The sequence below is a fragment of the Panicum hallii genome, chromosome 9, assembly GCF_002211085.1.
Source record: "Panicum hallii strain FIL2 chromosome 9, PHallii_v3.1, whole genome shotgun sequence".
Classification (NCBI taxonomy): domain Eukaryota; kingdom Viridiplantae; phylum Streptophyta; class Magnoliopsida; order Poales; family Poaceae; genus Panicum; species Panicum hallii.
The window spans coordinates 9,082,384-9,108,033 of NC_038050.1; the positions used below are offsets into that span (position 1 = coordinate 9,082,384).

Consider the following 25,650-nt stretch of genomic DNA (forward strand, 5'->3'; position numbering starts at 1 on the left):
ATCAACTCGCCCGAATAATCCGTCGTCTCCTTCCCCTAGTCTCCACCACTCACCCCCTGCTCGCCCCCAAATCGTAAACCCTAGCCGTGCCCCAGCGCGAGGGCACCCAACGCCGCCGCCATGGGCGCCAGTCGGAAGCTGCAGGGCGAGATCGACCGTGTCCTCAAGAAGGTCCAGGAGGGTGTCGACGTCTTCGACAGCATCTGGAACAAGGTACGCCCCCAGCCTCCCGCCATTCTCTCTCCCCTGCGGTTTTTTTTCTCTCGCGGACTTTGGCGAATTCTATGATGGTTTTTTTGGGGGGCAGGTCTACGACACCGAGAATGCGAACCAGAAGGAGAAGTTCGAGGCGGACCTCAAGAAGGAGATCAAGAAGTTGCAGCGGTACCGGGACCAGATCAAGACGTGGATCCAATCCAGCGAGATCAAGGACAAGAAGGTGAGAATTGCCGCGGGTCCTGCCCCTCCTTAGGTCTCTTTGATGTCTGTACATGGAGGAGCAGGGCGATGTTTATGATGCAATCATGCAATGCTGCTTCTTGCTTACTTCATGCAGCGATCTATGTACAGTTATGCTGTTGTATTTAGTTAACTGCTAGGTTGAAGGGTGTTTTGAAGGAGCTCTGTTGCGTATGTCGGTGATCAGTGAGTAGTTACCTTGATTGGAGAACTGTTCCTGTTACTCTATATCAGCTACAGTATATCATAGCGGTGATGATTCAGGTGGTAGGGCATAGGTGTAACCCCTGATGTAATCAGTTTCTTGTCTATCCTGTCAGCATCAGGGGTGAAAAGGTTTTTGAGGTTATTATTGATAACGCTCCTTTTCTTTTGCTCTTTTTTTGGTCTTAGTAGCTGTGCCATTATTTAAATTTTCTTGCGCTTATGATGCTAGACTGTCATATTAAATAACGGGCATACGGATTTTGTTGCTTTTAGCTTTTCTATAGTCAAGATTGTCCGCTAGTCCACGTGCTACCTAGCTCTCAGCAGCTCTCGTCTTGGGTTTTTTTCTTTTTTTGGTAGGTTAACTTGTGAAGGTAGGCAGTAGCTGATACTTAATGAGACTTTGAGATCACTCAAGTCCAGTCACTTCATTTTTTCTCTGTACAACGTTACGTATCTACATTTAGTGTTCTATGTGGATGCCTTTTATCTGTTGTATTTAGTAAGAGCAGTCCATTACTGGCAGTTTATAACAAAAATCTGGGTGTCATTGGCTCCTCCAGGCTACTGGATGGCCTATTTGTATTTCGAATTTGTATATGGAGCCACATACTGAGTAAATCACATTCTTATTGAAATACAGAAAGCATACTGTGCTTTAAGAGTTTACAAATAAAGATTAGAGTGATAATGAAACATTCTTTTGATTGAGTGTGAAGAACTATTAATCTATTTGCTTGTGGAATAAAAGAACTGATACAGAAAAGATCTATCAGAAGGTCTCAATTGGGAGATCTCATGTTTTAAAGTCTGGGAGTCCTGAGAAACACAGAAACTTTTATTGAACTTTGTTAGTATCCATCTCTGCCTCTAGTGTGAAGTATAGCTGCCTGCAGCTCATGATACGGGGCTTTACATCTCTCCTTGTAGTTTTCAAAGGCTATAGCTAGATTGAGGCGTAGTAATCGCAGTTTTGAGATTCCATTTGAATTTTGATTAAGGCATCTGCATCACTTAAGCCACTATATGTTTGCTCAACCCTTACAAATCATAGCAGATTTCTGGACTTTGTAATGTCCTTAAACCTTTGCTAACTTTGAGACAATGTCACTGAATCAGTAGCAAAATGTTGGTTCTGGAGTTGATGTAGTTTTTTTTCGGTTCATAAATTGGTCAGGTTTCACACGTTGCAGTCAATTCTTTATTGTCTTCTTGTTGTTGGCAATCTAGTTTAACCACCCAAATATATACTTTTGGCCCGAAATTCAGTATGATGCTCTAAGAAATGTGGTATTTACAATAAATAGTTTTTTTTCATCATAAGATGTGTTATTGATTTGCAAATGTAGGTATAACTTTTTAGTTGCACTTAACTTATTGTTCTCATTTTAATCCATTGTGATATATGTTGACATAGGTTAGTGCCTCTTATGAGCAGGCTCTGATGGATGCCCGGAAGCAGATTGAACGAGAGATGGAACGGTTTAAAGTTTGTGAGAAGGAAACAAAAACCAAGGCCTTCTCAAAAGAAGGGTTAGGTCAGCAACCAAAAACTGTAAGCTCTTGTACTTTTGTTTGTGCTATCGTAGTTTTCTAGCTTGGTGTACTTATTCAGTTCTTTTATATAATATTTTGTTCGTAAGGCTTAGGTCTGAGGATACTAGTTATAAATTATTCTGTACTATTATTCTGGTAGCCCTGTTAGGGTAATGTTTCTTAGTCTCGTATGATTAATTCCTTTCAGGCACATTTCTTCCTAAACTAGTTAAACTTTTTAAAGCTGAAAGAATTGACTCTTAACTAAGTATTCAACATTGGAGTTGAGATACAACAATTCAATGATGCTACTTAGACATCCAGGAACTAAATACTGCTTTATCTACACTCATGAGTTTACTTCATGATTTATCCAAAGTGATAAGCAGATTAATAGTCATCACTCATTTGTATGGGGGGTGTATGGATGATTTTAAGGTTGTGCTTTAGCTTATCATCATTTGTTTTCTATCTTATTTGGTCCAGCTTTTGGTTTATGCCTGCTCCACACACCTTGTTCGGTGCTGATTTTACTCATCGCAGTCTACTACTCTTGTACTATTTTTCTTGAGTTGCTATGTGCCTCGTTATATGCAAAAAAAAAATGCAGCTCCCACTTTCTGGCTAATAATTATTTCTCATTTTGTGCAGGATCCCAAAGAGAAGGCCAAAGCTGAAACGAGGGACTGGCTTAATAATGTGGTATGTTGGAAATTGTTAGCCGCTACTTTTGTACTCCTACATTTCCATGTCTGCTTTCTGTTCTTTATATAACTGATTTATATAACTAAATTGCAACATGTAGATGCTATGTTGTTTGAGAATGCCTTGGTTTTTAATTTATTCCTAATGACATGGGTTATGCCCCTTCTGCCTCATAATAATTCTCTTATTCTTATGATATACAATTCAGAATGGGTGTAACTAGTTTCTTTGATCTGATTGCTCTCAAAGTGTCACATTGATCCTTATTTGTCTCTTGTTATTTACTTACTGTCTAGTTTTTTTTTTAATTACTGATCACTCCTGCTATGGCTATTAATTGCTGTCTTGTTGTGAGTGCTTGCAATATATCTAATGTGCCTCCTGGGCCATGTTATCTTTACAGGTTAGTGATTTGGAAAGCCAGATTGATAACTTTGAAGCAGAGGTTGAAGGGCTTTCAATTAAAAAAGGAAAACAAAGACCGCCTCGACTTGTATGATATGTTGTATTTGTTTCATACTGATCATGTTTTAATCTGTATTATGGAACTTTCTCTATAATTTTAATATATGAACTTAAGAAGTGATTTTGCATAATTAGGTACATTTAGAGAAGTCTATTACGCGACATAAAGCTCATATAAAGAAATTGGAGTCAATCTTGAGACTTTTGGATAACGACGAGTTGAGTCCTGAGCAAGTCAATGATGTTAAAGATTTTCTTGAAGACTATGTTGAACGTAATCAGGTGTGATTTTCTTCATAGTTAGCTTTCATAATATCCTCTTTTGATTCTGTTCCATGCTAATTGTGGTAACATACAGGCATATGATGGACCTTTTCTTTGTTCCTTTTTATTTCATTCATTCATATTTAGGAAGACTTTGATGAATTCAGTGACGTTGAGGATCTCTATAGCACATTGCCTATGGAGAAGGTTGAAGCACTTGAAGACATGGTTTCACTTGCTCCTTCCAGTCTTGTGAAGGTAAGCTATAAATGCTGGTTCTGTGATTCTTATGATCATGTTAATAGAAACAACAGGCAAAATTAACAGTTTTTATGTGTCTCCCTATAACATTAGTAGAGATCCTTTCTTTTTCAGATTTAGGCTGTTGCTGAGTCTTGTGTTTACCCTTTTCTTCTTTCTTTTTGGCTTTTGGATGTAGTTATATGCTTTTCAGCATTGTTTCATAATTTGCAGGGTGTTGCTTCTGTTTCGACTAGTGCAGTTTTGAGCACAAAGAGTTCAGTTGCAACTTCATCTACTCAGGCATGTGCTGTTAGTACTTGTATTTAGTGTTTGATGGTTTGTGATACATGTGTAATGCAATATATTAGTATTTATACTCCCCTCTGTTTCGCTATGTTTGTTTGTGGTCTCGGGAGAATGCTTCTCACAATGTTTATACGTTGAGTTATTGCAATGTTTCCATTCCATATACCTAAGTAAATGCTTTGAAAAAAAGAGAAGTTATTGTTTCATCAGGGGTATAGATGATCATTTCACATTGATTTTTTTCTTGGACTCATACTTGGTTAGTGCGTATGCTGTGCTATGGACATACACAGTGGAACAGGAGGGAGTTAAAATATGCACTCGAGTGTTAATATATGATAAACAGTGCCAGCTTTGCTGCTGCTTTCTTGTGAAGTTCAAAGTGCTAGTGTTGAATCTGTTGATGTGTGTCCATTCCCTTTACTCTTTAGAGCTACCCTTTCAATTTCCATTGGTTTTGCTACTCTGTTGGTACAATAAGAACATCTCCAGAAAGATTAGGGTGTTATGCTTCAGGCGTGCCTCAAGTCTTATTTTGATTCTTTTATGCCTGCTATCTTGACAACTATTTCTTTTTTTTTCAGCCTACTGTATCAACAACTTCTTCACAAAGTACATCACAAGATCAAACAGAGGAGACAGTTTCACAAGAAAGCAATCCTGAATCTACACCACAAACACCACCTTCAAAAGGTGGAAATCTTGGACCTTCAGTGCCAGTTGTGCCGATTGCTGTCAGTACTGGTAGTGTGGCTGTTTCTGTCCCTGCAGAAACAATTAATTCCCCTGTGCGGCCGACTGTTCCTACCACAGCGGCTGCGATACTTTCTTCTGCTACTCCACGAAGTGCTCCAGAGAGTATGCCTGCTGTAACCTCAATTCCTGCGAACTTATCTAGCACCTTGAAGGATGATGACAGCATGAGTTTTCCTCCACGAAGACCGTCTCCAGCCATTACTGAAATTGGAATTGGCAGGGGCATAGCTCGTGGAATAACTAGTCAGACGTTAGGTACAGCTCCCATAAGTATTGGTCCAGTCCCAGGAAATGGATCGGTCAGTGCACTTCCTGCAATAAATGACTTGTCCAAAAGAAATCTATTGAACACTGACGAGAGGATTAACAGTGGTGGTCTTTCTCAACAGTTGGTTTCGCCTCTTGGTAATAAAGTTCAACCACAGCAAGTTCCTAGGACTAATGATGCAATTAGCTCTGATTCTCCTAGTACAAATGAAAACCCTATTATTGGAGGAAGAGTATTTTCTCCTCCAATTGTTTCTGGGGCTCAATGGAGGCCTCAAACTGCTGGTGCATTTCAAAATCAAAGTGAAACTGTATGTACATCTTCCTTTGCTATTTTATTTTTACAGTCCACTTGCCCTTGCTCACTTGATCATACTTCAAAAAATCTTTATAGGCATGCCATATATAAGTTAATGGTTCAAGTAAATATTCAGTTTATTAGTCTATCAACTACTCCATCCAGTAATTTCAGTGATGTTTTGGAGTATTTGTCCCTCTGTTAAACTTATATGGTGTATTAGGAGTGGGGACAAGAGCCTATGGTATGAAATCAAGGCAATTAGAAGAGAAAATGACCAAGCTACCCTTATTAAGTATAGTGTAACCATCATATAATAGTTATTGAGTGCATGTAGGTTTTTGTGATAAACCAGGGCAGTGATTGTAAAACATCAATAAATTTGTATGAACTCCCTGTATTTTGACAATATAAAGGGAAACAAGGGTGTATCAATTTAGATATTCAAATAAAAAATTTAAAACTTTTCCTACAATTTCTTTGATAATATTTTGATTGGGCATGTGAAAATGGCACAGATTTGTCTGGGAAAATTCTTTTGCAATATTGTAACTTTACGAAGTATTGCAAATATGCTATTTGTTAAAGTCACATGTTGGAGGCCATTTCAGTGTCCAAAATATCAGCCTTTTCTTTTATAGAGAGAGTTACTCAAATCATATGGAAGATATTCTAGGTTGCTTCTTGATTTCATTTGTGAACTGTTATTGTTTCTCCCCATTCAGTGCTCACTGATGCTTTTCTACTGAGAACTTTTCACTTTTGAACTTTTGATAATCCCTCCTTGGGATCACAAATACTTTATTGCCTATATGACATTTTTATCACTCTGCTACCAGAGTCAATTTCGTGGAAGGCCCGAGATTTCTGCCGACCAAAGGGAGAAGTACCTACAAAGATATCATCAAGTACAGCAGCAGCAAGGCAGCCTTATTAATGTTTCTAATATAGCTGGCATAAATCAGAAGCAATTTCCTACACAGCAGCCGAATCCTCTTCTGCAACAGGTTCTTCCTTCTGTTTATTTGATGCATTATGTCAAGCAATTCAAGAAATATAACTAGCTGAGCACGTGCATATTTTTTTTATTCTGCGTTTTCTTCTTGAGGTGTGTTCTCTGTTTGTCGCTGTTCTACTTTGCAGTCTTGCATCTCGAACTCCTCATTAGGTGCTATCAGCCTACCATGCTAATAATTTGTTGATGACCAAATCAACTAAAAATTAGTGAAATGTTGTAGGGATAATCCTGAATGTGATTTACCACCCTTTAATCCTCAATGTGCACATGTCACTGCTTATGCACTATTGATTTGTTTATTTATGCAGTTTAACTCACAGAGTTCCTCTATATCCTCCCAAGTGAACCTTGGGCTTGGAGCTCAAGTATCAGGTATGACCTCTGCTTTCTCATGTCATCTGCAACGTCATAATTCATAAGCCCCCATTTCTAGAGAAAATGTGCTGAACACCGACTTTTGGTTGGGCAAGAAGTTTCAAGTATCTGAGTTAGGATGTTTAATTGTTTATTGTGTGCCTTGTACCTGTCTGCAGATGCTGGGCATGTAAAAAGTGAAGAACAACAACAAAGTTTGGCTGAAGATGTTGGTGTTGAATCTGCTGCAACAACTGGAGCAAATAAACAAACAAGTGAAGATGACACAAAGATTCCTTATCCTGTATGTCAACCTGTTGCACATGACCGCTTATGAAACCAGCTGTGGCTGTGTTCATTTGTTTTTCAAACTGTATTAGGTAGCTGAGTTCAGTTACTTTGAAAATTGAACTAATATGAAAAGCTGAATTTACCTAGTTATAAAATCAGTTATATAGGGGAACTCAACTTAAAGTTAGATTTACAAAAGCTCCTAAAAAGCAAAGCATCTCAATAGACGGTCAATAATGCGTATAAATGTATCAATTATTGAAAATGAAATACCTGAGAAACTATGAATACATCACTCATCAAGGAAAATACAGAAGATTATAAAATTTCAGAATTTTGTGTACCACTGAATTTTTGAGAACTTGATATATGTAGATACTTTAATCATTGCTAAAGGTCCAATGGACAGTTGAAGCATTTATGTCCTGGGAAACTAATGTGTGGTTGCTAACGTGTTATTGCATTAGTTCATGTTTTGCATATCCTGTCTTGCTCTTCAAGGTTCCGAACTTTTTATTTTTATAATGATCATTTAACTATATGATGGACCATTATTCGTATGATCCACGCAAGCTACTTGGACTTACCCTCCTGTACTCTTTAAATGACATTCCAACCAATCTGCACATAGTAATATCTTTCTGCTCCTGTCAAAAGTCAAAACACTGCTTGGAATTCTGCTGTTCTCTATGCTTAGCTTCCTGTAATATCTCAACTCAATCTTCTGGTTTTGTTTTCACAGAATCCTGCAGCACCTGCAGCTGAAAACAGTCAGCTGCCTAGGGAAACTGATCTATTGCCTGGGCAGCCTTTGCAACCTGGAATGTCATCATCTGGTGTTGGTGTCATTGGGCGAAGGAGTATGTCTGATCTTGGTGCAATCGGGGATAACCTCACTGGAACCTCAGCAAGTTCTGGTCACGATCAGCTTTATAATTTGCAAATGCTTGAAGCTGCATTCCATAGGCTTCCACAACCCAAGGACTCCGAGCGTGCTAAAAATTATGTTCCGGTATGGGTTTTTGCACGATATTGGTGCCTGCTACTAAGGTTTGAGTATATTTTTCTAATTTCTTTACATGCCTTCATTTTCAGCGGCATCCTGCAGTCACCCCTGCTAGTTACCCCCAAATTCAGGCACCGATTGTATCAAATCCTACCTTTTGGGAAAGAATTGGTAGTGACACATTGGCTACGGATATGCTGTTCTTTGCGTTCTACTATCAACAGGTTAGTTCTTTCCAACTTGGAGTTGTTTTCCTGCCATAAGCAGCGAATTTTCAGCAGTTGTCAATTGTTTGGTCCTAATGATGTTCTTTTGCTGCTATAGAACACATACCAACAATACTTGGCTGCTAAAGAATTGAAGAAGCAATCATGGAGATTTCACAGGAGGTATAACACTTGGTTCCAGCGGCATGTGGAGCCACAAGTTACGACTGATGAGTATGAGCGAGGCTCCTATGTGTACTTTGATTTCCATGTCACCGAAGATGGCTCAGGATGGTACGTGGGCCCTCACTACATTTATGTTAGTTTGTGTGTCAATGACACCTCAACATTGCCAAATGGGTTATGTATTTGTTTACTCGGTAAGGTGGCATATAAGGTGCTACTATTGTGCTGGTGACTCCTAACCTGTTATTAACACTGCCTACAGGTGCCAAAGAATCAAGAATGACTTCACATTTGAGTACAACTACCTTGAGGATGAGCTGTCAGTACAGGCAAACTAGAGTGCCATCTGACATGGCAATAGGTCTAATCGAGCCATTGCCCAATGTGAATCTTGTAACTTTCGGAAGGCATCTGACTGTTGAAATCCGGGACTCTCTTGAACAATTCCCGAACTGTAAACTAATTAGTGAGGTTGGAGCTACCCGTGCATTCTAGGTTCTGAATGCACCTTGCGTGCCTCAGCTGTACATGGTCGTTCTGATCTGCATGCCGGAGTCATGGGTCCCCAAAATTTATTTTGGATCTTCCTTTGGCGCCTATGTTTAATTTCTGCTTAATCCTGTCAATTTTCTCGTTTCTATTTTGAACCTAGTACTTTTGGGTGATGTTTTCCAAAAAGTTTTATGTTGGAGCTTGTTTTCAAAAAAAAATGAGAAGATGTCCTTTTAGTTGAATTCTTTTCAATGGAGGTGAAAGTATTGAAGTTTTCCCCTTGTGAATTAACAACATAAATTTGGTGCTACATGTTTACAACAATTTTTAAATGAGATTGTTGTTATTAGGTTTTATGATGAAAGCGCACATTTATAATATGTAACCCTTTCTATTTGAAGTACAATATTTGTATACAAATTATTGGTCAAAGCATAATATTAGAAACTGGGTTGATGTGCTAGCGGACTTTTTGTATGCAGAACCAGATGATGGGCATTATAGTGCACCTATATATTTCTTTCTTTTCAGGAAAAAAAATGAGGCGCCACATAATTTTTTTTTCTACCGGTCGTGTGTTCCGTGCTCCAGCAACGGTAGGTTAGCCAAAGAACGATGGATCTTATCGACAAGCCAATGCAATGTACCTGACGCAATCGAGACAAGTAATTCGGCCAACCTCCTGCATGCATCCCCCGGTGTGGGTTTCAGTGCATCTACCTCGCCGCCAGCAGGTGGAAATCCTGGGATGTCGAGCTGCCTGCTCGTTTTGATTTTACAATGTTTTTGCCCGGTGCTGCTTGATGCAGTGGAGCCGTTGAGTTGAGGTAGAGACGGATAGATAGACGGCAGGTACTGTACGTGTTTGTGTGTTCTCGATCGTGTCTGTGAGCCTGTCACGCACTGCGTGCGTTCACTGTTTGAGGCCGTACGGCCCTCGCATATACTGGGGAACAAATTAGCGGTGATGCAGACACGGAGCCATGGGCTTAATTAGAGCCTGCAAATCGATCGCGGCTCATGTGGAGAGAAGGGATCCAGTCCGCTGGGATCGACGTGGTGCGTGCAGCTGATCGTTACGAGGCGAGCATGCAAAGCTAGAGCTGCCGCCGCACATGCTTCTGGAGCGCTCGTGCTAGGCTTTGGGCTTGGACAAAAAAAAAATCTACTACGGCAACTTCACCTTTGCACCATGCTGCTGCGGCTCTTGGTTCCAACAGAAAGTCGACCGTGGATTCGTATCGCGTCGCGCATGGACACGTACGTAGCTCCAGGTAGAGGCCCCCAAGATCCAGAGTCCACATGGATGATGGCAGGCTGGCCGCATCCTCGCGTTGGCGGGCCCACGGCAGTTGATCCTCCAGACGACCAAACCTTCCTTCTCGGAACCCGCCCATACCGTGCCCCACTCGCCAGGCTCCTCGTACGTACTGTCCTGGGTACAGTCCAGGTACACGTATACGGGCTCCTACACGTTGCAATTCGCCGATCCATTGCCGTCGTCTACACTAGGATGATGACCGGGTCTCGTCTCGGCCGACCCGGCCGGCCGGGGAGTACCGCGCTCGCGGCGCGTCGCCGGAGACGAACCGCGGCGAGTGATGCGACTCGAACGTTGCGAGCCGCGCCCGGCGCGGCGCGACACGGCCGTCCGTACGGCGGCAGGAGTCCGGCCAGCCGCCGCACGCGAGCTCTTGCCTTTTAGCCCGGAGCCCCCGGAGGGCTGCAGATGCAGTGGGGCCGCCACGCCCACGTCCACAAAGGCGGTGGAGCAGCGCCGCTGCTGCGGTGCGCCGCAGGGCAGGGATAGCTGCTAGCCGCCACCGACCACACTGTGAGCTTGCCGGCTATTGAAGGGGATGGAGCTGCAACTGCATGAGCATGAGCCGTGGATTTATTAGCACGCGCGCGGCAATGCGACCGTTTGGCGATCGATCGGCGCGCGGGCATGCATGCCGATGCTGTTTTATTTCGGACGGGCAGCGCCGCACCATGGCTCCGGCGGCATCCACTGGAGCTTGTCTGGCTCGACCGGTCGAGAGCTCTCGGATATATGCAGTCTCTGCCTACTGCCGTAGCCCACATTAGCAACCCACAATTAGTTAATGGGATCAGTGGCGGAACGTGGAGCTAAAACAAGTGTTAGTTGAGCTCACTCTTATAGATTTGTGCTCGTAGAATCATCCGAACAGATATAGTGGGGCAGCGCGTGGAGGAAGCAGGGGCCGGTGCCCAGTTTCACCTCTACGAGGATCCGCCCCTGAATAAATGGGATCATCACGTCACTAATCATTCTGCGGTCTTTAGCAAAATATTGTTATAAACAACACAATGTAACTAGATGTTTCAAAAAAGATAACAATGCAATTCCAAATCCGTAGGTTTCCATATTCTAATAGAAGTGGTATTCTTTCTCGAGAGGAAAAAGAAAAGTGATACTGATAACACAGAACCACGGACACTAGCTGGGGAACGTTGCCCCACCGTCAGAGAAGATAGTATAGAACGCAGCCGCGACGCATCGACCCCCGAAAAGGATCCCAGCGCGAAGCACAGCGCAGCACCCGAACAGGCGCCGCCGAGGCCGTGCACGCAGCCCGGGGGCGCGGGATTTCCGCCGCCGCCCGCTCGTGCCGTGTCCCGTCGCGTCAATGCCGTTACCGTTAACGGAAACCCGCCAGGCATTCGCCAGCCCAGCCCAGCCCAACCCGATGCCAGTATGCCACCGGCACCGGAACCGCTACGGGACAAGTCTCCGTGCCCGCAGGCCTCCCGCCCACGTGGCGCGCACGCCCGTCCGACGTGGCCCAGGGCCCCACCTCCTCACCGCCCGTTGCCCCTCCCTTTTAAACCCCGCCGCCCCCCGCCTCCGCCTCTCACAGTCACAGTCCAGCTTCTCTCACTCTCCGCTCCTCTCCCCCTCACTCTCCAACGGTCATATTCTCTCTCGACGCACACACCCAACCCCGTCGAGGAGAAGCTTCCAAGGGATCGGATCGCACCCGAGTAGTAGTAGCCTTTTCCACCTCGGCGGCGCACGCGATGGTGGCGGAGGGGGCGCGGCGGCGGGTGGTGGTGGAGGTCTGCAACGCGCGGAACCTGATGCCCAAGGACGGCCAGGGCACGGCGTGCGCCTACGCCGTCGTCGACTTCGACGGCCAGCGCCGCCGCACCGCCACGCGCCCGCGGGACCTCAACCCGCAGTGGGGGGAGCGCCTCGAGTTCCTCGTCCACGACCCAGACGCCATGGCCTCCGAGACGCTCGAGCTCAACCTCTACAACGACAAGAAGGCCATCGCCGCCACGGGCAGCGGCCGCCGGGGCGGCACCTTCCTCGGCAAGGTCAAGGTGGCTGGGGCCTCGTTCGCCAAGGCCGGGGACGAGGCGCTCGTCTACTACCCGCTCGAGAAGCGGAGCGTCTTCTCGCAGATCAAGGGGGAGATCGGGCTCAAGATCTGGTTCGTCGACGACCCGCCGCCGCCGCCCCCCGCCGCGCCGGCGGCCGAGGAGAAGGGCGCCGATGCAGCGGCGGCGGATAAGAAGGAGGCGCCGGCAGAGGGGAAGGGGGAGAAGGCGCCGGATGCGGCTGCTGCTGCCGCCGCCGCGCCGGCTGAGGAGAAGGCGGAGGCGGCGCCGGCCGAGGAGAAGAAGGCGGAGGAGGCCAAAACAGAGGAGAAGAAACCAGACGCGGCGGAAAAGAAGGACGACAAGGGCGGCAAGAAGAAGTCGCCGGAAAAGGGGAAGAAGGACGGCGAGAAGCCCAAGGAGGAAGGAAAGGCTAAGGAGGACGACAAGAAGGACGCGGCCGCGCCGCCGCCGTCTCCGTCCAAGCAGGCACCGCCTCCCTCGCCGTCGAAGAAGGACCTGGCGATCGCCGGGATCGCTGGCGACCTGGAGATCCGCCCCCAGAGCGCCGCCGAGAAGAGCATGGCGGCGTCTGGCGCCAGCGCTTCGTACGACCTGGTGGATCGCGTGCCGTACCTCTTCGTCCGGCTCCTCAAGGCCAAGCGCCACGGCGGCGGCGGCGGGCAGCCGCTGTACGCGCAGCTGGCCATCGGCACCCACGCCGTGCGCACGCGCGCCGCCACGGCCGCCGGCGAGTGGGACCTGGTGTTCGCCTTCCACAAAGACAGCCTCACCGACACCTCGCTGGAGGTCACCGTCCACGAGGAGGCCAAGAAGCCGGCCAAGGAGGGGGAGCCCGTCCCGCCGGACGCCAACCTGGGTTTCGTCTCCTTCGACCTCCAGGAGGTCCCGAAGCGGTCGCCGCCGGACAGCGCGCTCGCGCCGCAGTGGTACACCCTCGAGGGCCACGGCTCCGAGGACGGCGCGGCGGCCTGCGACGTCATGCTCGCCGTGTGGGTCGGCACGCAGGTCGACGAGGCGTTCCAGGAGGCGTGGCATTCCGACTCCGGCGGCTACCTGGTGCACACCCGCTCCAAGGCGTACCTATCCCCAAAGCTCTGGTACCTCCGCCTCAGCGTCATCCAGGCGCAGGACCTGCGCTTGCCGTCCCCGCCGGACGCCAAGGTGAAGCAGTGCGGTCCCATCTTCCCGGAGCTCTACGTCAAGGCGCAGCTCGGCGCCCAGGTGTTCAAGACCGGCCGCGTCCCTCTCGGCAGCGCCGCGGCCGGGACCTCCAACCCGAGCTGGAACGAGGACTTGCTCTTCGTCGCCGCCGAGCCGTTCGACCCCTTCCTGACCGTCGTCGTCGAGGACGTGTTCTCCGGGCAGCCGGTCGGACAGGCCCGCGTGCCCCTGTCCACGGTGCACAGGCGGTCCGACGACCGCGTGGAGCCGCCGTCCCGGTGGCTGAACCTGTGCGGCGACGAGGCCCGGCCGTACGCCGGGCGGGTCCACGTGCGCGTGTGCCTGGAGGGCGGGTACCACGTGCTGGACGAGGCGGCGAACGTTGCCAGCGACGTGCGCGCGGCGTCGAAGCAGCTGTCGAAGCCGCCGGTGGGGATGCTGGAGGTGGGCATCCGCGGCGCCGCCAACCTGGTGCCGATGAAGATCGCCAAGGACGGCGCGAGCGGCTCGACGGACGCGTACGTGGTGCTCAAGTACGGCCCCAAGTGGGCGCGCACGCGCACCATCCTGGACCAGTTCAACCCACGGTGGAACGAGCAGTACGCGTGGGACGTGTTCGACCCCTGCACCGTGCTCACCATCGCCGTCTTCGACAACGTCCGGTACAAGGTCGCCGACGCCGGCGGCGACCCCGGGAAGCTGCCCAAGGACTCCCGCATCGGGAAGCTCCGGATCCGCCTCTCCACGCTCGACACCAACCGGGTGTACATGAACACCTTCCCGCTGACGGCGGTGCACCCCGTCGGCGTTCGCAAGATGGGCGAGCTGGAGCTGGCGATCCGGTTCACCTGCCCGTCGTGGCTGACGCTGATGCAGGCGTACGGCAGCCCGCTGCTGCCGCGGATGCACTACGTGAAGCCGCTGGGCCCGGGGCAGCAGGACGTGCTGCGGCACACGGCGATGCGCATCGTGTCGGGGCGGCTGGCGCGGTCGGAGCCGCCGCTGGGGCCGGAGGTGGTGCAGTACCTGCTGGACACGGACACGCACTCGTGGAGCATGCGGCGGAGCAAGTCCAACTGGTTCCGCGTCGTGGGCTGCCTGTCGCACGTCGCCACAGCGGTGAGGTGGGCGCACCGTGTCCGCACCTGGGCGCACCCGCCGACCACCGTGCTCGTGCACGCGCTGCTGGTCGCCGTCGTGCTCTGCCCGGAGATGATCCTGCCCACCGTGTGCCTGTACCTGTTCCTGGTCCTCCTCTGGCGCTACCGCGCCCGGCCGCGGCAGCCGACGGGCATGGACCCGCGGCTGTCCCACGTCGACAGCGTGAGCCCCGACGAGCTCGACGAGGAGTTCGACGGGCTCCCCTCGTGCCGCCCCGCCGACGTGGTCCGGATGCGTTACGACCGGCTGCGCGCCGTGGCCGGGCGCGCGCAGACCCTGCTGGGCGACGTGGCGGCGCAGGGGGAGCGCGTCGAGGCGCTGCTCTCCTGGCGCGACCCGCGCGCGACGGGGGTGTTCGCGGCGGTGTGCCTGCTGGCGGCGCTGGTGCTGTACGCCGTGCCGTTCAAGGTGCTGCTGCTGGGGATGGGGTTCTACTACCTCCGGCACCCGAGGTTCCGCGGCGACATGCCCTCCGCCGGCTTCAACTTCTTCCGCCGCCTGCCGTCGCTCTCCGACCGCGTCCTCTAGAGCTTAGTTGCTGATCGCTGATCAGTCTAGTTTTCTTCCATCATGTTTTGAACCCGCTGTGTAATCTGCTCTGTCAAATGGTTTGGTCAGCTATGTTGCAGCCAGCAAGCCTCGGTTGATGAGGCTTCCTGATCGATGCTAGCAACAGCAATAATAATGTGCATTTTATTCATTCGTTTATGTAACCAGTTTCCCGAATTTTGGATTTACATAGGGATCATCCGGTTGATTGCCTGCCTGGTTGGGGTGAAATGAGATGAAATGGCTACCATTTGATCTTCATTCATGGGTGGAAAATTTGACCGTTGCGGGCAAACTGCATTGAATTCATGTCAGAAACATTCTTGCTCTACCAACAGCAGTGCAATGCTTTGATTTTGGTGTTTGGATATAGGGACTAAACTTTAAATTTTAATCCGGATCACAATGTTTGATACCAAATAGAGAGATTAAACATGAGCTAGCTATAAAACTAATTGCAAAAGGCGATGCTAATTCACAAGATGAATCTATTAAACCTAACTAATCCATCATTAGCATATTTACTGTAGCACAACATGGTCATATCATGGACTAATTAGGTTTAATAGATTCATCTCGTGAATTAGCCTTCATTAATGCAATTGATTTTGTAATTAGACTATATGTATTATGTAATACTTCTAGTTAGTGTTAAACATCCGATACATAGGAGTAAAATTTAATCCGTGAGAACCAAACAAGTGCGAGGCTTGTTGCGTTCTTTCATCTTCAGTCCTGCATTCCTGCTCTAATTGAAGATGAGACATGGATGGATGGTCCCAACATGCACAGGATGTTTTCCATTAGCTATCTCTGTTCCTCTCCCGAGCTGTAGTTATTACTACCTATACTGAGAAGCCAAATGCAAAATTGTGATTCAAAAGGAATTTGGCACAACATTACAAAAGGTGCGGTTATTTTATCTGGACTGTTACAGGAATAAAAAAAACTGCTACTGAATGCTGATTTTTATGCCGTTAGGAGAGAATCTCAATTCTCCACACATAATCACAATCGCTTCGGGGATGCACCGAAAATGCCAGGGAACGCATCAGAATCTCTGAACCCCGCATCAGCAAGCCCACCGACTGATCCCCCTCACCACAGGCGTATCGCAGCGTGCGCCTTCTGATCAAAACCGCCAGACTCACGATGTACCTAATCGCGTGCCTTTTAAAACTGCAAGTGCAAGGCTCTGATCAGTTCAGCTCATCAGGAACGGCCGCCTAAGCTTAAGCTCAGGCCACTTGCCGCGCACTCGCATCGATCCGCGGGGCCGGGGTGCCGTGATCGTGAGCGATCCGGTGCGTCCGCGCGAGAAAGCTCGCGAGCTTTTGTCAGTAGCCGAGTGCATGCACGCTGCTGTCGGCAACGACTAGCTCGTGCCAGTGTGAGCAAATCTCGTCTACTACTTACCAAATGCCAACGCAAACATTATCACTTCCGGTAGTCACTGATCTGAAGTCTGAAGACCTGCTCCATTTTTTGACTGCGACCTCATGCATCTGGCATCATAGAGGGAAGGTGGTAAGGTTGGCCTGCTCTGCTCTGCTCGCGAGAACGTGGTCAGATTTACACATCGCCAATTGAACTTAACTGGCCGTCAGATAACGAAGTGAAGATGACTTCTCCTGGCAACTCGCAAGAGCGGTTGGTGATGGACCTGGATGAGGATCCAACGGAGAAAGATGCTTTACGGAAAGAAACTACTCCTAGTTTACCACTGCAATTGTTGGTGAACAGATCTGCCGTACGGCCACGCATTGTACGCACACGAAAAAGGCAGGCTGGTTCACGTGAGCTGACCAGCAGGCCTTTTGCTTCATATGGCAGACAGGATTCAGGCTTCAGAGAAGAGCAGGATAAGAATACTGAAAATCCTTGGACTGTTATGTCGTCTGTGAAGAAAATTTCTCTCTCTTTTGGGACCATGGGGAAGAGAGAGCACGGTGGCACTGGGAGTGATCTGGTTGTTTCATCTGACAGCCACTGGAGTAGTGGAGTGGGAGCGAGACTGTGGGAGTGAGCGCACGCACTGAAAATGATGGGATGGCCCTGCCGGCGGCCGGATCTAGGAACACGATTGGGCCAGCACACAAGTGAGGAATATGGGCTCTTGGCCTTATCGTCCTCATCGTTTGCGCAGCTCAACGCCTGCTTTCCGGGCCAGGGGCCGTGGCCCGCCATTTCTTCAGTCTGGCTGGTGGTGTGCGTCACGATCGTGTGGATCGTTTCTGGGGCAGATCCAGAATCCAGCTACTGCTGTATTTCGTATGCGTACCGTATAGTACAGTACAGTACGGGGGAGGTGCTTCACGGCTCACAGCGAGTGGTCCGGCTCTCCAGCTCGTACTCGCACCCGAGTGTCCACTGGCCATCAACCACACGAACCAAGGAAAAATGGACTTTACTCCCGCGAACTAACCCAACGCACCGTGTATGGTCAGAACAAGTACACCGTATAGCATACGATAGGACATAAAGGCCACAGTTACATCTGCACATAGTACACCTCCCTTCGTATCACGCGCAGATCTTCAGATCCAAATCAACGAACAGGATACAGCCTATGCATATACCTTAGAGTACTGAATCTCCATTCAACCTTGAACCAATGGCAAATCTTCAAATGGTCCTTGCTTCTTTAGTGCCAGAGGCATACAATGCTCGTGTTGATTTCTCTTCCATTTTCTTCGACATCCTCCCTCTCTTCTTTACATAGACCTTTAGTGGGTAGGGGGCTCGAGCCCCCTACGGCCCTACCGCACCTCTCGATCCGTCGTGACTATAATAACATTTGGTTTATGAATCATGCAATTGCTAGTTGTACATAATAAAATGCAAAAAAAAATGCTAATGCAAACTTTTATAGCAGCAAACACATTTGTTCATTTCGTCATACCCGAAAAAGGAGTATATAGAAAGTACCACCCACCTAGGGAGCAAACTAACAAACTTCCATAACAGCAACGTCCAAAGCCAACTCTCCCCATTGATATCCACATCGATTGGTAGGTACTCACTCGAGTGGATTTTTGCTAAGGTCATGTACAGTAGAGCGACGTCGGGATGATTACAATAGAACTTGTTGAAATGTGCTTGTGTCAAGTGTGTTGTGGCTCAAGGGTGCATGAACTGACTCTTGTTTTGTTGAACTATCTAAGCATCTCTTTCTCGGACGAAGGGAGTAGTTGTTACCATTGAAACTTACAATTCCTATGCAAATGGTTCATTATGTCATTTATTGTCTCTTAAATCCTTGCATTTATTTATATTTGCACGGTTTTTTTATATTTTGGGGGATGTAGGAGAAACATGTAATAAAATTTAGGATTCTGAGTTGCCACGCAATAATTTTTTGTTGCCATTACATATTTTTTTGCGCCTTTGTTCCGTGACAAAGTAGAGGATCATGCAATTACTATAGGGCAATCTGTTGTATAATCTATTGTATAGGTTGTTTGTGAGACGATATTACATGACAATACGCGAGACCTCATACGAAACACCAACATACTTGCTACAAGTTGTGTCTGTTCTAGTTAGGAGGCAATATGGTCCTGACCTTCTCTACATCTGAAAACAGAACTGAATTGTGGATTTTATGGATAAGCTGAGTACCCTACGTTGCAAACATTGGGAATAAAACGGCAACTCAGAGGAGCTCTTTTGTACGTTCGTTGCTCTGTGTGTGGTCTCCTGCGATCTGTTTTCTGCACACTAAATCGATTTGTTTTGATCCTATCCATGCGAGCAAATGGAACCCATGGGAAGCCAAACTAATTCCCTTCATCTTGCATAAGGGTTGCCAGATCTGAGGGAGAAGTCCAGAATAAAATCCAGAACTGCGAATTCTGTTGCTGAATTGGCATGTTATTTCAGCTATAGGGATCTAGCAGTTTGGCTCCTGTCGTTTAAGCAGTGTCTAAATGTTGCATGTGCATTTGATTTAAAATGTAAAGATTTGTTACTTTTAATCTATTCGAGGTAAGTTTTACATGACGTCCACATGAAATCAAATTAGTTTTCAAGCATAAACATGGTGTGCACTTGCTTCACCATCTATATTGTCTATTCTAAATCAGGACCCGCGATGACCATAAGTCGTTGCCTTCGTTTAACTGGAAAATCAGCTGTTTTATTAGGACATGGGGTTTTATGCCTGTAGCATCCACACAGGCATTTAACTAGCGCTTCTTAAGTAAATAATAATAATAATAGAGAAGTAGCTTCGTCACATTCGGCTCTCTGCTGTAATGGGCCTTTGACTACTCTCCATGGGTTTGCTTGCTTATCCACCACCACCCACCATCCCATCCTGCCACGACCCCTTCTTTAGAAAAGCCCTGCAAAGTTGGCAAGCAGGCCCACCACTCATTTCATCTTTTAGCCTTTTTCCTTTGTTTCTGATTTCTCGAGTTCCCAACATGTGCTGCTTGCTTTTTGGTCCCTGGATGTCATGGTCATGGATTTCCACCCCCTCCGTTTCTTTCTTTTCTTCCAACAAAGAAAAGGAACCGCCTTTTTGTTCTGCTGTGGATTCCATGCGTTTCGTGCTAGTTGGCCTGCCTATATCCATCCCTATCCCTATCCATGGGGGCTATCATTGGAAAAAAGGTGACTCTCTAATCATTGGGATCCATAGTTTCTCCTTCCTGTGCCTGGTATCTTCATATTAATTCCTCGAGCAAATTGTTTGTTTGTTACATCATACAAGTACACAGGTTTATGCCTCCATTGGAGCGCATGAATTTTGCAGAAACTTTGTATCGATCAGTCCAATTTAGGCAGGATCAGGAAATGCGGTCCTACATTCTCAAAGAAGATTAAGATTTTTTTTTCACCAGATATATGGGTGACAGTCTAATCTACCGATTGATAGTCATTAAAGTGTTTATTCTTTCTTACTTTGGTTAAAGTTATGTGTCTTTTAGACAGAGGCTGGGAGATTTTCAAACAAAGTCGTATCTTCTTAATGTAACGTTATCTAAAATGAATAAAATTTCGTTTTTTCATAAAATATTCTCCAAGAAGGCAAGAAGCGTTAGCATTTAAAAAATAATGCATGCTGTTTTGAGGGGTTGTACCTGCATCTGTTTTTTCCCCACTAGCAAGTACGTTTTCTACAACCGTTGAAGCACGGTATTGCACGTGTGACTTAGTGTCACATGATTAATGTCGAACACCGCAGGAGTTCTTGCCTTCACTAAGGAAATGGTTTGACCGTGCTATAGCTTGAAGGCACTTAGTGTCACAGGCTGGCTCACTCCATGAGTGCCTTCAAGCTTGGTCTTGCTTTGAAGGATCTATGCTGAAGACTTTTTTTTTCTCCAGAGATTAGATTAGATTATCCTCTATAAGTATAGATGCTCTATGGCATAGGAGATGATATTATGAGATAATGCCCTGATTACTAATTAATGTTTTAGAAATCATAAAAAAGAGCTATAGCTGCATCTGCCGAGGAGACAGCAATAGTCCACCATCGCCAGACAAAGAATTCATTTCCGTGTGGAAAAGAGATTCCCCATTTCTAGTCCACCGCAGAGAGTCGTATATGGAAGCCGAGCGCGCTGACGTGTAACCGGTGCAACGGCCTCCACCAAGACGCAGGCCCACGCACTCACGAACTCCGCGGCTCCTGCCCCGTCAGTCCGTAACCGTTACAGCCACCCCCACCACCGTACCAAAGGTACGCTCACCTCCTCAGCCGTTCGCCTGCGTGCTCGAAGCAGCCCTTACATAGGGAGGGGAGGATACAACCAAACCCCTACCGGGCGGTGCTGGCACCCCCACCCACGAACCCCACTTCCTCCTCCCCCCGGTCCCGGCGACCCGGCCCCAGCTATATCCGTCGGACAGAGACGAAGCAGAGCAGGCGAAGCAAGCGGAAAGCCACGACCGCCGCGAAAGCGAAAGGCCGATGAGGAGGAGGAGATGACACGAGACCACTAGAGTAAAGCGAAGCCGCGGGAGTCTAGAGAGAGACGCACACAGAGGGAGGGCGCGTGCGCGTGGGGGAAGAGGATGGCGAGGCACGGCGGCGAGATCACGGCGGCTTTCCCAGGCGGCGGCGGCGGCGGCATTGCCGGGGCGTCGACGGGCGCGACGCCGCCGCCGGCGAGCCCGTACCAGGTGACGGACGCGCGCCCTCCCCAATCCTCCCCTAACCTTCTCTTCTCCCTCTGCGGCTCTGCCTGCGTGGGGGCGTGCGCGCTCGTGTGCTTTCTGCTTCCGAACTGACACCGAAATTGAAGCTGAAACTGACGCGCTGAAGTGAAATTGAAATTGACGCGGTGAAGTGGTTGGGGTTGAGTGGCCTGTTTGGGAGTCAGACGATGCGTGTCGGTGGGCATTGGTTTGCTTTGCCTGGACCGCGGAGACTCTGGGTTTGCACGTGTTTAGAATTTTGATGAATCGAATCGAATCATCTGCGAAGATAGTTTTCAGTTTTCACAGTTTGTACGGAAATGCAGGGACCGTGAGCAATTTGGCTTCCTTCCGAGAAATTGAACCCACCAGTTGCCGATGGCGTAGGGGTTGCAGTTGCTTAATGATCAATGATTGTTGTTCGCAGTAACCAGTAATACAATGGTATAGTAGGTTATTCACTGCTTGTAGTTCAGTTATGGGAAAATAGAACCTTCCAGTCAGTTAGAATACGGCTGCCATGGTACATGCCATTTAATTTTGTTTTTATCATTGAGGATCGCGCAGTCATGAAGGACATACTATGATTATCCGGTGCTTGTAGTGCAATTCTGAAAGCATGGGAGGCCTCGAGGCAACTTAAATCGATCTCCATGAAAAATCTGTTGTAATGCTGCAGTAATTTATTTTACCGCATTGAAAAATCTCATGTTGATGATGGTTGTTATTATCCTTATGTTCTTCACCTATTGATGTCTTGTTACTGGTTAATCTTCCTTCGTCACTATTTCCAAATTACTGTGGGTGCATGGGTTGTTACTGTGTTAGAATTGCTTGTGGTCATAAGATGCAATGGCTAGTTCAGGCTAATTTACCTTCAAATTGCAGCCTAAATGACTAAACTGTATGTAGAAAATGCAGGTGCTAGGGGTCACGCTTATTTAGAGGCTGCTGCTAGGTGATCAGCAGGTTGTTTGTTTCAGGACGGGTCATGTTGTATTCTGAGTGACAGGTGCGCTTGTTCTTGTGTTATAGTCTAGTTTTTGTGAGGGTGCTTTGGGTCATTGGGTGTGTTGTACCTTTGTGTTTCTTCTTCTTAATGCAATCGAGAAAAAAGAAAACTTGTGGCAGCTACGGTGTTGTACCAGCAGTTTAGATTTTGGTTCTCATGTAATTGTGTTCAGTCTGGAAGGAATTAAGCAATTTGTGCTTAATTGATTATGCTTGTCAAATGTTTTATTATATTCTGAGGGAAACTATCTTCATCTAGAAAAAATCTGAGGGAAAATCTTTTGTGAGTATGGTTACAATTGACATTAATTAGATGGAATGAATGTGTTTTCCCTTGACATTAGATGTGCTAGTCCATTCATGGGTGCGAAGCTGGTAAACCGATCACAATTTTTTCTTTTAAGCGAAATTAGTTAATATGCTGTCATCAAATACACAATAAAACTAATTCTGACTCACCGCGATGTGCTTATTTATATTAATCAGATATGGTTTACTGAATTATCTTATGCCCTGCATTAGTTAGCATAAAACATCTGTGACATACTCTTTTTTCATTTTTCAAAAATGTGCAATGCATATTTGAATCCTTTACCTTGTGGATATTGACAAATGACAAGGCATTGCTTGAGGCATAGGTTTTCTGCTTCATAGTTCACACCCAATAATTTAAATTTGATCATGGCTTTAAGCAGAATCAAAAGATAATAACAGAACTCTTATATGAATGGAATTGAACGTAAAGTAACAACTGATGATCAGATAGAGTTTGCTTAGTTGTTTGAAGGACACACAGACTTGTATCAGTTTACCTGCTAAGCTTGTAAAAAATATAATGAAAGAGCACATTTCCTGTTGATGAATTTTGTTCCTTTGGTTCAAATTGAGTTCACCTTTTCTAACATTTCCAAATAATACTTCCTCAGGTGGCTGAAATTGAAGAGCAGATTTATTCCCCATTTGGCAACATTGAGGTCCCAGATAGTCGTGGTTGCTGCAGTGGTTTCACAGGCAGTGTGACAAAAGTGCTGTTCATCCTACATCTACTTGCTTTCATTTCCCTTACAGTCTTCCTAGGCGTCCAGGCCTCTTCCCACCAGAACCCTGCCTACAAGCCCTTCTCCAACTTCATCCCTCTGGTATCCTCTGTCATAGTATCCACAATTGCTGCCTGCTTCTGGGTTATCCTTGCTGTCGCAAACCCTCCAAAAGCCATCAAGACCTCTCTCTGGGCTGCCCCTGTTTTTGCAGTCGCTTGCGATGTGGTCATACTCCTTGTTGCTAATGGTACTGCACTTGGTATTGGAGCGCTTGTAGTTGCATTTGCCATTGCAGCAGGACTATACAGTTGTTGGGCCACTGGTCCACGTCTTCGGCATGCCTCTGAGCTGCTTTCCGCTTCTGTCATTGGAGCACACTTGCCGCCTACTACTTCTTGCCTTGTTGTCTTTGTCCTTCTTGCAACCTTTGGCTATATGGCTTTCTGGACAGTTGCCATCAGCTGCATTGCCGCTGCAGAAGGGCACTTCATGAACTACCAGATGGCTTATGTGGCAGCACTTCTGGTGAGCATGGCATGGACCATGCAGATATTGCGCTACATTGTCTATGTGGCAGTGGCAAAACTAGCACATGGACGGCTCGTCTATGGGATCCGCATGCCAGGTGGTGCTGTGGAAGTATTCTGTGGCACGATATTCGGACCAGCCTTTGGGGACATATGCATGGGTGCAGTGGCTGTCCCGGTGAACTCAGCTGTGCGGGGATTGGCTCGAGCAATGAAAACGGCAACCAGGGGCAATGACGAGTTCATTTTCTCAGGACGGGGCTGCTGCTTTGCTGTATCAGAAAAAATGCTGGGACGTGCTAACCGCTGGGGCTTTGTGCATGTGGGGGCGCGGGGGAAGGCATTCTGTGTGGCTTCGCGGGATGTCTGGTCCCTTTTTGTTCTCCGTGGGATAGCAGATCTTGTCGATTCAGACCTCACTGGTTCGTTCTGCTTCCTTTCCTCCGTGACAACAGGCGCATTGGCCTCACTGATTGCTGGCTCATGGGCACTAGCCGGCATGTATAAAGATCAGAAGAAGTTGGCTCTGCCCGTAGCCATCTATGCATTCCTAATCGGTTATTACATGGTATTGCACCCAAACTCGCTCCTTTTCTGTGTTTATCTGCACTATTGAAACCTGATTGAATTGGTTATGATCTTTGTCTGAAAAGCAGCATATGTCTGCTGATTTCAACATTTTGTATGCCACGCCAAAAATTAGGAAGATCTTAGTAGATACCATCCAACAGCTTGCAGATTATAATTGGTATGAGAAAAATATAAATTAGTCACCAGCAACCTCCTAGAAATTTTGAATTTATATTTGCTTAGGTTGTCTTAGTTGAATGTAATGCACCTACCTCTCCACCTTATTGTTATAGACTTTTCTACTATGGAGGGATTCAGGGTTACATGAAAATGAGGTACCATTATCTTCCAAGAGATACTTTTTTTTCACTTGCTTTCATAGAATTAGGCAGTGTGGATGTTGCTTGCTGTTTGTATACCTTTTGTTTCTGATTTTTTCTTCTTCTTTGTGTTCCTGTGGCAGTGCCGGATGATGATCGCGTGGCCACAGGCGTGTGTGGCAGCTTACCATGTCGCATATGCAGAGAACCCACAGAACACTCAGCTGGGCACGCTGATACCAGAACATCTGCGCGAGCTCCAAGCGCTAACTGCAGACCGTGATCGTCCTAGAGCTGTCGATTCTTCTGATGACATTGATGATTCATAGTTTCTCCCATTCTTTCAGTCAATTTCTTTCCAGATCCCTGGAGCTTAGACTCTTGGACACCACCTAGGCTGCAGACAGTTTCTGATGGTTCAGGGCAGCTGCAGATGGTAGTGTAGTGTGTGCTTGACATAGGATTTCTGCTCGTACTTATTTCTGTAGATATTACTGGGCAAGTGGATATAACTGAAAAAAGTGGTTAGATGATCTGAGACACTAGCACATAGATGTACAGAGAGTTTAGCACAGCGAACAGACATGCAGAATGGAATACATTGTTTTAGTTTGTTTTCTTCCGGAGGTGTGTTGTTGCCCCCCGCACCTGCCTCTGAGCGCTGCAGCTGCTGTGACTGTGAATCTGTGATGCCTGGATTGCTGTGCTGTAAAGCTGTTTGATCTTACTAGAT

General features: G+C 47.2%; 3 protein-coding genes across 6 annotated transcripts; all 3 read left to right on the forward strand.

Annotated features, from left to right (window-relative positions):
• Positions 1-9,178, forward strand: LOC112875015 (general negative regulator of transcription subunit 3). Of its 3 annotated transcripts, XM_025938681.1 has the most exons (17): positions 1-213; positions 308-439; positions 2,084-2,221; positions 2,854-2,904; positions 3,311-3,400; positions 3,508-3,654; positions 3,784-3,894; positions 4,111-4,179; positions 4,770-5,240; positions 5,331-5,519; positions 6,346-6,513; positions 6,833-6,896; positions 7,058-7,182; positions 7,912-8,181; positions 8,265-8,399; positions 8,500-8,675; positions 8,830-9,178. In XM_025938681.1, exons 1-17 carry the CDS (start codon positions 121-123, stop codon positions 8,903-8,905), a joined length of 2,505 nt encoding a protein of 834 aa, XP_025794466.1. In that variant the 5' UTR covers positions 1-120; the 3' UTR covers positions 8,906-9,178. The 3 variants fall into 3 exon arrangements, with proteins under 3 accessions (XP_025794466.1, XP_025794464.1, XP_025794465.1); XM_025938679.1 differs by having other exon boundaries at positions 4,770-5,519; XM_025938680.1 differs by having other exon boundaries at positions 2,105-2,221; positions 4,770-5,519.
• Positions 9,179-11,952: 2,774 nt separating this feature from the next.
• LOC112874205 (FT-interacting protein 1) lies at positions 11,953-15,458 on the forward strand. The gene has a single exon (XM_025937403.1). It carries the CDS (start codon positions 12,102-12,104, stop codon positions 15,276-15,278), a length of 3,177 nt encoding a protein of 1,058 aa, XP_025793188.1. The 5' UTR covers positions 11,953-12,101; the 3' UTR covers positions 15,279-15,458.
• Positions 15,459-21,069: 5,611 nt separating this feature from the next.
• On the forward strand, positions 21,070-25,536 carry LOC112874206. Of its 2 annotated transcripts, XM_025937404.1 has the most exons (4): positions 21,070-21,434; positions 23,387-24,595; positions 24,891-24,932; positions 25,061-25,536. In XM_025937404.1, the coding sequence occupies exons 1-4, from the start codon at positions 21,327-21,329 to the stop codon at positions 25,244-25,246; spliced, it is 1,545 nt and encodes a 514-aa protein (XP_025793189.1). In that variant the 5' UTR covers positions 21,070-21,326; the 3' UTR covers positions 25,247-25,536. The 2 variants fall into 2 exon arrangements, with proteins under 2 accessions (XP_025793189.1, XP_025793190.1); XM_025937405.1 differs by lacking the exon at positions 24,891-24,932 and having other exon boundaries at positions 21,073-21,434.
• The last annotated feature ends 114 nt before the right edge of the window (positions 25,537-25,650 follow it).

What these genes read in the sequence shown, in the direction of transcription:
- LOC112875015 (XM_025938679.1), top strand. Translation starts at nt 121, where the DNA reads ATGGGCGCCAGTCGGAAGCTGCAGGGCGAGATCGACCGTGTCCTCAAG. An exon ending in GGGACTGGCTTAATAATGTG is followed by an intron (nt 2,905 to 3,310) that starts GTATGTTGGAAA and finishes TTATCTTTACAG; the next exon opens with GTTAGTGATTTGGAAAGCCA. An exon ending in ACACAAAGATTCCTTATCCT is followed by an intron (nt 7,183 to 7,911) that starts GTATGTCAACCT and finishes TTGTTTTCACAG; the next exon opens with AATCCTGCAGCACCTGCAGC.
- LOC112874205 (XM_025937403.1), top strand. Translation starts at nt 12,102, where the DNA reads ATGGTGGCGGAGGGGGCGCGGCGGCGGGTGGTGGTGGAGGTCTGCAAC.
- LOC112874206 (XM_025937404.1), top strand. Translation starts at nt 21,327, where the DNA reads ATGGCGAGGCACGGCGGCGAGATCACGGCGGCTTTCCCAGGCGGCGGC. An exon ending in CGCCGGCGAGCCCGTACCAG is followed by an intron (nt 21,435 to 23,386) that starts GTGACGGACGCG and finishes ATACTTCCTCAG; the next exon opens with GTGGCTGAAATTGAAGAGCA. An exon ending in CAGGGTTACATGAAAATGAG is followed by an intron (nt 24,933 to 25,060) that starts GTACCATTATCT and finishes TTCCTGTGGCAG; the next exon opens with TGCCGGATGATGATCGCGTG.